Source organism: Lissotriton vulgaris, unplaced genomic scaffold (genome assembly GCF_964263255.1).
Source record: "Lissotriton vulgaris unplaced genomic scaffold, aLisVul1.2 SCAFFOLD_666, whole genome shotgun sequence".
Taxonomy (NCBI): Eukaryota; Metazoa; Chordata; class Amphibia; order Caudata; family Salamandridae; genus Lissotriton; species Lissotriton vulgaris.
The window spans coordinates 644,099-658,270 of NW_028252215.1; the positions used below are offsets into that span (position 1 = coordinate 644,099).

The window sequence follows — 14,172 nt, forward strand, 5'->3', positions numbered from 1 at the left end:
AGCTGACGAAAACTTTACTAATTGGCTCATATCTACCCTGGATACAGTTGCCCCCAAAAAAATCATCACAAAAAAAACCATCACCTTCAAATCCCCATGGTATTCTCAAGACTTGAAAAATCTTAGGAAAATCTGTAAGATCAAGGAACGGAACTGGAGGAAAAATTGGGATCCTATCATTAAAGACGAATATAAAAAAGCTATGAAAACCTACAAAGTTGCACGAAAATCAGCACAATCATCCTTCTTTAATGAAAAAATAAAAAATGCATCCAACTCTTCTAGAGAGACTTACAAAATTTTTAAAGAGCTACTCAAAACCCCTAATCCACCTCCCTCTGAACAACCCACAATCTCAAGATGCAATCAAATTGCATCCTTCTTTCAGAATAAAATCATCAACATCTTACAATCCCTCCCACCCATAACTAACCTTGATCCCCCGGAGGATAAGAAGCCCCCCACTACAGGTTCTACATTAGATAGCTTTCATCCACTATCCACTGAAGATTTCCTGAAAACTCTGTCTAGCATGAAAAGTGGATCACCCACTGACCCTGCCCCCATTCGTATCCTTAAACAAATTGGCCCTGTTATTTCACACCCAGCAACAAATCTTATCAATGCCTCCCTCATCCAAGGAATTGTCCCCCCAAATTGGAAACATGCGATCGTCAAAGCCCTTCAAAAAAAGCCAGGCCAGGACCCTTCAGATTTCTCAAACCTGCGCCCTATCTCGCTCTTACCAGGTCTGAGCAAGATTACAGAGAAACTAGTCAACCAGCAACTATCTAACTATCTCGAAAGCAACAATCTCCTACGCGCCTCACAAACAGGCTTTCGTCCCGGCCAGGGGACAGAGACCGCCCTGTTAAAGGTAGTCGAGGAAGCCAGATGCATCTTGGATTCAGGGGGATCGGTTTTACTGATCCTCCTGGATCTAAGCGCTGCATTTGACACGGTGGACCATAAGATCCTGATCCAGCGACTACTCAACCTGGGAGTGAGAGACAAAGCACTCAGCTGGTTTTCTTCTTTCCTGAAGGAAAGAACTTTCCAGGTCTGTGAAGGCAATATAAAATCTGACCCTTTTTTCCTCCAGTGTGGGGTTCCACAGGGCTCTTCATTGAGCCCTACACTGTTTAACACCTACATGGCCCCCCTGGAGGATGTGGTAACCCCCTTTGGGATTAAAGCGGTAACATACGCCGACGACACCCAAATGGTGGTGTCTTTTTCCCTTGAAGGCGAGAAAATAAAAAACCTTCATGATTGCCTTGAGGGAATCCACAAGTGGATGTCCAAATCCAGGTTAAAACTCAATGGCTCCAAGACCGAGCTCATGTTGCTGGGTCACCAATCACCTCTCCCGTCCGCCATGTGGCCCTCCTGCCTTGGTCCCCTGCCTCAGCCCAAGACGGAACTAAAGAGTTTAGGCTTCTGGATAGATCAGGATCTATCTATGAAGACACAGGCCAAAAAAACCGCTGGCACCTGTGTCGGTATACTCCGGTCAGCCAGGAAAATCCTCCCTCTACTCCCTGCTCAATCTCAAAAACTACTTATACAGGGACTAATACTCTCGAGGCTAGATTATTGCAACGCCCTCTTCCTGGCAGCCCCAGAGGCCACCTTTAATGTTCTCCAAAGAGCACAAAATGCCGCTGCTCGTATGCTGACAGGAACTTCCCGGAGACTCTCGGCCAAACCAGCACTGAAAGCTCTCCATTGGCTGCCTATTCGAGAAAGAGTTACATTTAAGACCCTATGTACCACCCATAAAGCCCTGCAAAACCTAGGTCCACCCATGCTGAAAACCATGATATACCTTTACAAACCCAACAGATCTCTACGCTCCTCTCATAGAAACCTGGCTACGGTCCATAGAGTAAAGAAAGTCCGCACTGGAGGACGCCGATTTTCGGTTACAGCCGCTACTCTTTGGAACGCGCTTCCAACTCAGCTCCGGGCCGAATCCAACCACATGAAGTTCCGAAAATTGCTCAAGACGCACCTCTTTCCACTATAATATTTCCCGTTCTTTTTCACTTCCCTTTCCTTCCTTACCTCAGTGATAGCTGCAATCTCAGCGCTGGGACGCTCACGGGCAGCCATGCGCTATACAAATCCTGCTTTCATTTCATTCATTTCAAGGACAGTGCCACTGAGGCCGAAGCGTTTTTTGAGTGTGTTAAGTAGGGATGGGTGGTGAACAGTGTCAAATGCTGCGGAAAGGTCAAGAAGGATGAGTAGGTAGGTATCACCCTTACCCAGGGCTAGGTGAATATCATGGACTATGTTAAGAAGTGTGGTTTCCCTTTGCGGAAGCCAGATTGAAGGGGGTCGAGCAGGTTAAAGGTATCAATGTGTTTGTCCAGTTGGAGGAGGGCACATTTTTCCAGGGCTTTGGAGAGGAGGGGAAGGTTGGAGATGGGGCGGAGATTATTAGGGTCGTTGGGGTCAGCTTTGGGATTTTTGGGGATGGGAGTGATTTGCCCGAGTTGAAGAGAGATTGGTAAATTCCCTGTTGAAAGGGAGGCGTTGATGATGTTGGTCCAGTAAGGGACGATGACATGTTTGAGATCTTGGATGAGTGCGACATGGGGGAGGATCTTTTGTGTGGGAGGAAGGTTTAATTTTGGCTAAAATGTTGAAGACCTCCTGTTCTGATACAGGGTGGAAATTATGCCATGAGGCGTTATTTTTAAGCGGAAGAGAGATGGGTTCTGGAGGGGTGAGAGAAGGGAGGAGGGGTAGAGAGGGTCAGGGAAGTATTCAAAAGGGGAGGTAAAAGAGGTGCGGAGATCAAGGTTGGTTGGGGAGAGGGAGAGGGTAGAATATTGAGGAAGGAGCGGTCTATTTTTTTAATTTTTCCACAGAAAAAGTTGGCAATTTCTTCGCATTTGTTAGTGGTGGCAATCGGGTTAAGGGGTGCTGGAGTGGTTTGGTTTCTAATGATGTTGAACAGTTCTCTAGGTCTGTTTTTGGCACGTGAGAGTTGGAGACGATGGCTTTCATCTTTCAACAGTGCCTGTTCTCCTATTTCTCCAAGCCAATCACTATGTCGAACCAATGCAATAATCATTGCCTGGTATACTGAAATACATTGCAAAGAGCCCTACCTCAAAGAAATCACAAATAATGAGTAGTGCAGAAATACCCCTGCACTGTCGACCAACAAATTCAATGATCAAATTACAAACTCTGGACCTGATTCTCAATAGTTTTTTTATCATTTCTAAAGGGGAAATCCTGTAAGATTTGCTGACTTTCTCAAATCAACAACAAAAATGCAAACACTTCATCTATAGCAGTAGTTTCTCAAAAGGAAAAGCAGTAGGCGTGGCTTTAATCCACCAACATATGCAATCAAAGACATGCACAAATGCTATTTACATGTGTTAATAGATTAAACCTAGACCTATTGGCTTAGTGAATGCTAGATTTCCAGAGAGTGACAATGATTTCACATGTCTCTCAAGCTAAATTACATTTTCTTGTTTGCTTTTTCCCATTATCCCAATCCCGTTAGAAAATAGGACTCTTTCCGGCCATTTGATGGTGTTTGACCCCATCTTGAGGTCATTTGATTTGCTATGAGTAATCGTCTGCACTCAATGGCCTGACTATCGTACTTACCCTAGCCAGCGCTTGCAAATGAAGTACAGTGCAGGCACAGCCCAACCTGAATGAAAAACCCCAGATGCATTAGAATTGATTGGTGTGCATCACCACAACAGTGTTGTTTCTCTGAGACCCCCTGATGATCTGGTGTCCCTTGTATGCACCCACTTTCTGCACACTGAGCTGCTGAGCTGGCTGCCAGATAGACTCTCATGATGGTTGATAGCTGTTTTGTACTCTTAGGACCTGATTGAGAGATTGGCGGATGGGCTACTCCATCACAAACGCGTTACAAGTGTCAAGAGATATGATGGGCCCAAAATGCAACGGATGGAATATCCGTCACATTTGTGACAGGGTAACCCGGTCCGCCGTACTATAAATCTTTCAACTAATGTACTATTGTGATGGAAGTTTCACTAGTGGTGGGTGTATGTGTGTGTGTGTCTCGCACGCGTCTCTGTCCGAAGGAACCTTGCACTGATATTGCATGTGCTGTACTTCTGTTTTCATCTGCAGCCAAGAAACAAAATGAGAACAGATTGTTTTCTATGTACAATGCAGAGGTGGGGTACATCAATAGTTTAGTTGATGATCGTGTACTTTTGAGATGTAAACTAGTCCTCGTGAATTGCAATGCCAGTGTATAACAACATGGAGTGAAAGAGAAAATGTAAATGTAAATGCCATTTGTAAAGTGCACAGCTACCTCCAACGGAGATGTCCCGGCGCTGTCCGTATACCGCTTAGGAACCCTTCCTGCTTTTTCCCTGTGGAATGTCCACTCCTGGGCACCCCCAAGGTGAAGCCAGGCATCCCAACGTTGTTGGTGCCGTTGTGGCGATTAGGCAAGCTATTGCCCAGAGTGGGACCCATGATTGGAATAGGCACCGAGGCGAGAATTATCAGGTCCGAGGAAATTGAGCCCAAGACCCGCCGAAGCAGGTATTGAACCCTGGTCCCAGACCTCTGCATCAGGGTCTGCCGCTCTAACCATTTGAGCCACACTCCTCCAATCAGATATAAGACCTGCAACATGAATATTTCAGCTTTCATGCAAATCCTAAGAGGCATACTTTTTTGTGACACGTCATATATAAACAAGTACATCCTTTATAAATGTGATTGTGCTATGTCATTTGCAAATTTACATTTTTTAGATACATTCACATTTTAATTGCGCTGTACAGTACCTGGACACCGTGGACAGCACAACTGGGGCACATGGACAGGGCTGGGGCAGTGAGGAACTGGGCATCTCACTCTACTGCAGACCACATTTCCGCTCTGTGGGAACATTTAAGAGTGATGTTAACAGCGCTACTGATGGATCAATTACACAATAAAGATAGTTAATAGACTTCAGTTTCTATACCACTGAAGCATGTGAATCAAGCAATAATCTAGCATTTAGATTTTCCAAGACCTTGACATTTTTAGGTAGAGTTCTTTGAGTGGATGTGACACTGTTCTGTTGCGAAGATCATGCCTAGTAATTGGTATTTATGTAATCCTACAAATATGGCTGGGGTCCGGAATACCGAGTATAGTATATCGATTGGCCACAATATAGTGACCAACATATCGAGGTGGTAAGTGCATATAGATAAGTATATATTTAATAATCCTAACAGCACATCCAAGTATCTTAGAGCTATATACATCATCAAGGTACATATATTTCTAGGTAGATAAAAAAAATCCGTACATACATACCTGTTGATGCTTTGTTCTTCGATATTTCGGTTCAATATTGTGACCGTTCGATATTCTATACTCAGTATTCCAGATTACACCAAAAATATGGGAGAGCACAGGAATGAGTTAGCAAGAAGTATGAGTAGGTGGCCCTTAAAGATGCTTTGAAAGCAGAAAGTGATGGGATGGAGGTGTGTTCAATTGGTCGTGGCTGTTCCAAACAGTAGAACCATTAAGGAGCTCAGAGGGTTTAGGGACGAGAAGACGACTAACTAAAGGTTACGAGAAGCCACATATATTGCTATCATTTGACATAGCTAACCAGGAATTTTAAGTGCAAGATTAACAGTTTATAGGTCTCCCTGTTTTTTGCAGATAACACACCGATTTGAAGATGAAAGTAGGATGTGGGACTTTGCTTAGAACAGTGAAGAAGGGTTCTAATAGCAAAGTTTAGTACTGTGTAAAATAGAATGAATGAGCATAGAGAAAGGCCAACCAGTAGGCTGTTGGAGCAGTCCAACTTGCTAAAAACAAGTGTGCAGAGTAGTGTTTCAGCAGCGTGGAAGGGCATGTGGGGATGTTTTTTATACTCATTAAGAACTTTATATCAGGCATTTGGAAGTGCTGTGGGATGCAAAGGTGCTAGTAGGGTTGGACAATACACCACGGTTTCTGTCCAAAGGTGTAGGGTGAGAGTATGGGGGAAACAAAATAGGAATTGGTAGATTTGAAAATCTGGATGTAGCGGGGAAAAAATAATCCAGTTTTAGGGCAGTTTAGCATAACAAAGTGGTTTGCCATCCAGTGACCGGTGATTGTGTGGCAGTCAGAGACCTTGGTTTGGAGCTCTGAAATGAATGTTGGGAAGATAATTTGCATATCATTGGCAAAAATATATTTTAACAAAAGATGCATTATAAAATAATTGTAAAGAGAGAGGAACAAAGGACCCAGGCCCGAGCCCTGATGAACTCCGGACTTGCGGGGGACTAGAGCTCGAGAGTGATGAAAACCAAGAAAAGGTTGGATAGAGAGGTAGGAGAACAAGTTGAGTTCTTGGTTAGTTGTTGATGGAAAATGGCCCTCTTTGAAGGGTCACCCCAATCATTTTGCCTTGCTCCTCCTCTATTTCTGACCTCGTTTTTGTTGGCTTTAGCATTGCTAACCAGTGCTAAAGTGCATGTGCTCTCTCCTATAAACATGGTAACATTGGCTCATACCCAATTAGCCTATTTAGTTTACTTACAAGTCCCTAGTAAAGTGCACTACATGTGCCCAGGTTAAATGCTACTAGTGGACCTGCAGCGCTGACTGTGCCACTTTTTTAAGTAGCCTCATAAATATGTCTCAGGCCTGCCACTGCAGAGCCTGTGTTTGCAGTTTACACTGCAATGGTAACTTGGCATTTAAAACCCCTTGCCTAGTCTTAAACTCCCCTTTCATTACATAAAAGTGACCCCTATGGTAGGCCTCAGGGAGCCCATAGGGCAAGGCGCTGTGTAATCAAAAGGCAGGGCATGTACTTTTAAGTTTTACATGTCCTGGTAGTGAAAGACACCCAAATGCGTTTTTTAAACACTGTGAGGCCTATCTCTCATAGGTTAACATTTGGAAATCCTCATTACACTTATAAGCTGTAATTCCTAATTGAGAAAGAGTAGCTCTATCATATTTCATATAGTTGGAATGGTAAAGGCAAATCCTCTTTGTTGGCAAAGTTGAATTTTTCAGTACTATTTTAGAAATGGCATTTCTCTGCTATTAGCTGTGTGTCTCTCTCATCCTGTCTGCAAAATACATCTGGGGTGGGTGACAGCTGGACTTTGTGGATTCCGTATGGACAGTCACACTAAGGAAGATTAGGTGTAACTGAATGGCCATCCACATCCTGATGAGTCATCCTTGGCAGGATGGGAGGGAGGAACTGACACACATAAATAGGCAGTGTCCTGTCCCCACACAAAGGGCCCTGTAGTGAGCCTGGAGCCAGGGCTGGGAAGGGAGGATCTATGTGCACTTCAAAGCCCCACTTGAAGTCACCTCTGCTTCAAAGGCACAACTAGGTATAAGTACTGATTCTCTGACCCCACCAAATCAGACACTACTGGACCTGTAAAGAAACTCTGACAGGAAGAATGACTGCTGTGTTGCTAAAAGGACTGCCACTCTGCTGGACTGCTGCTTTGGAGGAACTGCTTTTCTGATGTGCTGCCTTGCTGCCTCCTACCCTCTGCCCCTGCTGAGTAAGAACCGGACTCTTGCTTAAACCAAGAGTGATCTCCAAATGCATGCTGGCTTGTCTCCTGTTTAAGGACTTGGGATATCAAAATCGTACCCCTTCTCCTGTGCCTGGTCCATTGGAAGTGTATCCAGGTGCTTGCTCTAGTGGACCGACACATCTTCTGTGCGTGAAGCAGAATCGATGCATCACCGCTGTTAAGGGAACAAAACCGGTGCATCACACTTGGAACCAGCTCATTGCCATTGGAACTGAGGTATTTGAAACCACTGCATCGCCGCCACTGCAGTGAGAGAACATTGATTCATCCCCCTCGACTGCGTGGAGAAAAGTGGCGCATCTGCTTTGGAACCAACGGATCTTTGAACCAGCGCTTAACTTTCGAAACCGGCTCATCGCCATTGTTGCGTGGAGAAAATCAACGCATCACCTCGACTGAGGAATTTACAATGGCGCATCGCTCAGTTACACCCCGCATCTCACTGTTGCGGCCAGGATCAAGGTACTTTTGTTCACCGTGCCTTGCGTGGCTCTGTATCAGTGCCCGCGCTCCATTGTGGTCAGCCTGAATGCTTGACTTTTCCCAGTCCACCACGACCTGATAACCTCTATAGGCGCTTACTGCTTCAAGCACTATTTTCACTTTTATTCTTTAAAAATTCATATCTTGACTTCTACTTATTGGATTGTTGTCATTTTGGTCTTGTTGTAATTATAAAATCATCGTTTATGTTCCTATACTAGTGTGGAGTCTTTTGGTAGGGTTTTCTGGGGTTTTTAGTGTGTTACTGTTTGAAGTGTTGCCCAAATACTTTATACATTGCCTCTTAACCCCTTCCACGCTCATAACGAGTTGGGCTCGTCATGGCGTAGCCTCCTTGCACGCTGATGACGAGCCCAGCTCGTCACGTAAAGTGCGATTAAAAAACAACTCAGCACAGGAGCGGAATTGCGCTAGCGCGCATGCGGTTAAGTTAGGACTGTTTGCTCTGTGCCAAGCTACCAGAGGGTGATCACAGGTTAATTTATAGTGTGTATCTGACTTACCCTGTCTCTCACATTTTTGCCAGCGCCCAATCAAGGGAAACACCCAGGTACCTTTCCATAGGTGACTATTCATGCATGTTTGTTAAGAATAGAGCCCTAATCAACAGCGTAATGTATCACTTGTACCATGCGCATTAAATGCCAATTAAAATGATGTAATGATATTTAAGCTTTGGAAATAACCTTTGGGTATTTTGATTACAGATATAAATCCAGTGCCTACTTGGTGAAGTATATTTCATTATTGCTGTTCTGATAAGCACCTCAGAAATAAATCTTGCTGGTCAAAACATTTCTTAAATATGCCTAGGAAAGTGACATTCAATAAGTATTATGTTTTGTTATAATTGGGTTATTAGGTCTGGACTTTGAGACTACCTTGCCAGACTGTTGCTTTTCCAAATAATTTATACACAATATATTGAGTTAGAGGGGTTTTTGGACAATGGCATGCTACATTTTACATCACATGTTGTTTATGCACACCATAGTAGAGTGCACGGGGAATAATTTATCAATCTTTAACCATCAGCTCCTTTTACTTTGAGTGATTGCACACAACCTGTGCACATTGTTCACTTCTGCCTAAAACTAGTACATTTCTCTTCAGTTGAAGAGCTGGTTTAAAGCATGCTTTTCATTTGATTTATTTTTTTACATTGTCTTGAAATGCCTAGTATTTATTTTCCCTGCACTTTGGATGCCTAGTTAAATGGGGATTTATTGTTAAGTATTTAAGTGACATTGTAGCTCCCAGAAATTTGCGTGCTTGGTTGTGTGGTGATTTATTTTTGTTTCCTTCGTAAATAACTATAATAATAAGGTTCATGGCACAAATTAAAGAGACTTGTCATTTTTATACAATAATAGTAAAATGAGTTCATCGATTGTTGGCATATGCTTGCAATATAAACTAAAAATATTAACTGTCGCACAGTTTGTCAAAACCAGACCTATCAAATTTGTCAATGCTTGTTTTCACTCTGTATTTACACAAATTACACAAAACGTACAACCCTTTGGGTTTTTGATATTTTAAATACGTACATGTTGTGTTACACCACTGATGATAATTATTTGCACAATTTTAAAGAAGCATTGTGTAGGTATTACTTTATCACTGCACCACACCCTGTTTTAACAAAAACCCTATATTCTATTTTTCTATCATTATAAACAATTAACTTAACAAATATGACTAACATTTCAAATCTAGGGGGGCGTGACTTGGACGCACGGCGGGCTAGTCGTGAACTAGTGCAACTCCTGCCCCGAGAACCGGAATCCTACATCGATCCTGGCCGGACAATGCATATCCCCACACAAAAGGGGGTCGGAACCCCCCCGGTCAAGTGCCTTTGGACCTAGTGAGTGTCGGCTGGCTGGCGGACCCGAGAACTGGTCTTTTGTCCTTGGTATGCCGGCGGCCTTAACTCAGCAAAATGGCGGCGCCCACGGGGTTCGTCTGACTGTCTGCCCCTGAGCGCCGCTGCCAGGTCGGCCCTGCTATATGGGCCTGTGTCGTTGGGCCTCTGGCGGCCTGGAACTCCTGCTACTTTGCAGAGAGCCGTGAGGGTCGCGGACCAGAAGGTGAGGTCCTGCAGACGCCTGTTTGTTGCTGCCTGGGAAGAAGCCTGGAGGCGGATCCTACACGACCTCTGAGCTTAGGAGGGCCGAGGTGGGCCCATCCAGGAGGAGCCCCACCGGGCGATATCGGGGGCCGTAACAACACAAACCACAGCACGGACCACTGAATGCCGGCACACCCACGAGGGACCCCCCTCAGGAAGACACCAGGGCCCTATACCTCGTGATTGGAGGAGGTGAAGCCTTGCTGCGGTTGCTGGTGCGGTAGGGCCGGCGGAGGCCCGAGACCCAGGGGAGGGGCCCGGCGGGGTCGGCCACTGGGTGGAGTGCGCTTGGACAATTTGCAGGGCTGGCATTGTGGGGGACGCTCGAGGACACGTTGCTGAAAAAGTGGGAGGATTGGTCTTGGTAGGCCTAGCGGAATCCTATGCCCCAGTGACTGGTGAGAGGCTCGACCTAGATGCAAAATAGGAAGACACGACAACTTGTTCCCCTGCGGCGCAGCAGCTCTTGAGATGGCCCTGGGTGGCCTTGGGGCCTGACGCTGAGGGCTTGGCGAAATACTGCTCCGGGCGGCGCCTGACTGGCCGGCGGGCTGGTAGTAATAGGTGGCCCACACACACATGCCTTTTGGGCCCGGATTGCTCGGAAACCGATCTCTGTGCCTGTGATAGCGGAGGGCACAGCCCCGGAGACAACCCTTGGAGGGCCTACACTGAAGATGGGGAGGGACAGACCCCTTCGAGGAACAATGGCAAACACAATTATGCAGTATACAGTACTGGGGCCGACGTCGATGGAGCGCCCCAGACCGAATCCTGAGCAGGGACTGCCACAGGGATCAGCGGCCCAGAATAAGGCAGACATCCTAGAGGCCATTAGAGACTCACGAGCGGCGCTGGAATCAAAGATGGATGGCATGGCTATGAACATAAACCACTTGCGTCTGGACCTAAGGAAGGTGGCAGATCATGTCACTACCATGGAGGGGAACTGACCTCCTTATGGACAGACGTCCAGCATCTGCAGGTGACGGTGTCCACACTGAAGGAGCATACCTCTCTCCTCGAGGAAAGGGCAGAAGATGCTGAAGGACGATCCAGGAGGAACAACCTCCGCTTTTTGGGCTTTCCGGAGAAGGCGGAGGGACCGGCGGCGGACCTATTCCTAGAAGACTGGATTGGCTCCACCCTCCTGGGTCTTCGATTATCCAAGATGTTTGCGGTGGAGCGGGCCCACCGCTCCCTTGGTCCCCCCGAAACCTGGGGCGCCGCCTAGGACTTTGATCATTCGCTTGTTTAATTTTAGGGACCTGGACACGATCATGCAGTTCATCCGCAAGAATGATCCCCCCGGTTCGAAAACCGTGTGATCCACATCTACCCGGACTACACCAAGAAAGTGCAGGACCTGTGGATTGACTTTCTGAGGGTCAAGCAGAGGTTGCAAGATCTCGATATAAAGTATAGCCTAATGTTTCCGGCCCGGCTCAGAGTGCAATACACGGACAGGGTCCACGTTTTCAATACTCCACAAGAAGCCACGGAATGGATGGATTCCTTGGGTCTGACAAGGCTGGATATTCAACATGGATGGCAAGAATAGAGGAGATCAATGCGCCGAGTCGCAGGAGGGGGCCAGATTGAGGTCGCATCCTGGTGGGGCCAGATGGCACCCTGAGAGAGGAGTTATGGGGCATACCGACCCAAAATCAGTTCTCCCCGCTGTGCCTCGTCCAAGAAACTCAATTGGAATCGGATGGCAATGCAGGTCCGATTGCGGACGGTTCCTGAGCCGCCTAACTGTGATTAAGAGGTTTTTTAATGTGGGACTTCTGGTCAACGATACTACATGTGACAATGTGAGTATGGACCACGTTGAGGTGGTGGCCTAACGTTGCTGTGAATCGTCGGAGGGGACTCCTCCTTTATAGAGACCATGGGGGGGATGGGAACAAAGCTGATAGGATGGGACACTGTTCCGCCACTCTGCAGTCCAGACATTCCGACTGTAGTGTGCTGTGTTGGCCTGGCTAGGCTGATGGTTGGGTGGGCCGCACAGCACCAGGCAGTTTGGCTGTGCGACAAGGACTGGGTAGAGTATTTGACTGATTGCTATTGTTGATTACACAGTTGCGGGAGGTTTAGAGGGAGTGGCGGCTCTGGGGCGGAGTCCTGCGTCCTCAGACCATGGTTCCGCTGGGAGAAGGAGGTTCTACTGCCTGGGGGAGGGAGGGGAAACGTTTACACTGTTATTGTACTGTTGTTCTTTGTTGGAGAGGTTTCGGTACCGGGTCACCAGAGGTCATGAGAGCTCTCAGAGGGAAGTGGGAGGCCCCGACAACACACTTTACAGTTCATCCTCTGTCTAGGCCAGGGGTCGGGGTTACCCAATTATCCCCACTTATGGCGGGCGATCAGCAGAACTACAACCTTATAACATGGAATGTTAGTGGGCTCAATAATAGAATTAAACGGATTTGGATAGCTACATACAGGGATGTGGAATTCCTATAGCCCGACGCCCAGGACATATTGTTTGGGGTCAAGGGCAACAAGTTTTAATGTGTATTTTGTCCTTGGGAAAAGTAGGCCCAACCCCCTGCTGCACAAACCCTTTGGCTGCCAGTTTGCAGTAGCACAATAAGGGCCAGGGAAGGGCAATGCCTGAAGTTAGGTTATTATTTGTGTGCCTATGTTAATGCTGTTCAAACTTGTATTTATGGTTCATTAATTGAAAGCCTTTATTATTAGGGTGAACGCTCTAAGTAAATGTAGGTTCTGATCGCACTACTGATAGTGGTTATAGTATAAAAATGTGTACTCACGGTTTCAAAGTTTAGCAATATGAGGCTATGCATAATGCTCCCAGAATGTTCTCTGATTAGATGCAAATATTTGCAGAAGCTTGAGAGCAAGATTAAGGACTCTTTGCTTTCAATATAAAATGTTCCTAAAAAAATGTAAGTAGGAAAAACAACATTTTGCTAAACTACTGTGAAATTTCAGGTACTGTTTCTTTGCAGGATCATTTAGTAAAATGTGTTGATGCATGCTAGTATTTCTCAAAAATATTCATATTGTAAAATCAGTGTAACTAGTTTCAATAAGATTATGAGAAACATAAAAATAAACAAGCATTGGCAAAGCCAGTAGGTCTAAAATTAGTGATCAGCTTTTTAGTTTTGCCAAAACGTTTTGGCGTGATTTTTGTAAAGCCTTCCTGATGTGAGAGCTGCCGGGCCCTCACCATAACAAGCATTGGCTAAAGCAATAATAAAAATAGTCTAAAAAAGGCATACACTGGCATATTAGTTACTGCCACTGAACAAAACTACTTTGTGTGCCAATATACTCCTTGTGAAAGAGCTTAATGCCGTCACTCACAGTGAAGCCAGACGATACAGAGAGAGGGAGAGAGAATTTTAATATACACAAAAGGTTGTGGTTAACGCCAGACCAAATTAGGGGCCCTAATATTAAAGAAAGTCTCAAAAGTGCACCCTTGGTATATGTCCTTGCATTAAGTGTAGCTGTTTGGCTTTCGTGAATTTACAAGAATTTATAGAAGTAGGGCAAGAAATGTACTCCTGGAAAATATGTGAAAACTGCAGTTTATCATGAGCAAATATGCATGTGTAGATTTGCTCATGCGAAGTGTTTGCTAAGTCATTTTCCCCATCAACCTCATTTTTTTCAACTCTGAAAGAAGGTTTACGTCTGCCATTGTCGGGAGTAAATTTCCAACATTTCTCAGTATGGGAAAAGATTAGAGAAGAGTTGTTGAAAATCCTTAAAACATCCAAGTTAGTAGGTTTGCACAGACTTAAAGGGCATTCCAACCCTGGAACTAGTCCCAGTAGGTAGATCTGCAGAAACGTGGCAACATAAAGGGATTGCTAGTATTCAAAACTACTATGGTATGAGCCCTGGCATAATCAGAGAGGCTATATAAGAGTTCTTATATAATGAGAT

The 14,172-nt window shown here is 45.5% G+C and overlaps 1 protein-coding gene across 1 annotated transcript in view; it reads right to left on the reverse strand.

The window, feature by feature from the left end:
• The window catches only part of CHRDL1 (chordin like 1), a 665,455-nt gene that overhangs the window by 532,934 nt on the left and 118,349 nt on the right, over positions 1-14,172 (reverse strand). The window contains exon 3 of the mRNA XM_086951036.1: positions 4,818-4,911. Within this exon, the coding sequence (XP_086807162.1) occupies positions 4,818-4,911 (94 nt within the window). The remainder of the gene's footprint in view (positions 1-4,817; positions 4,912-14,172) is intronic.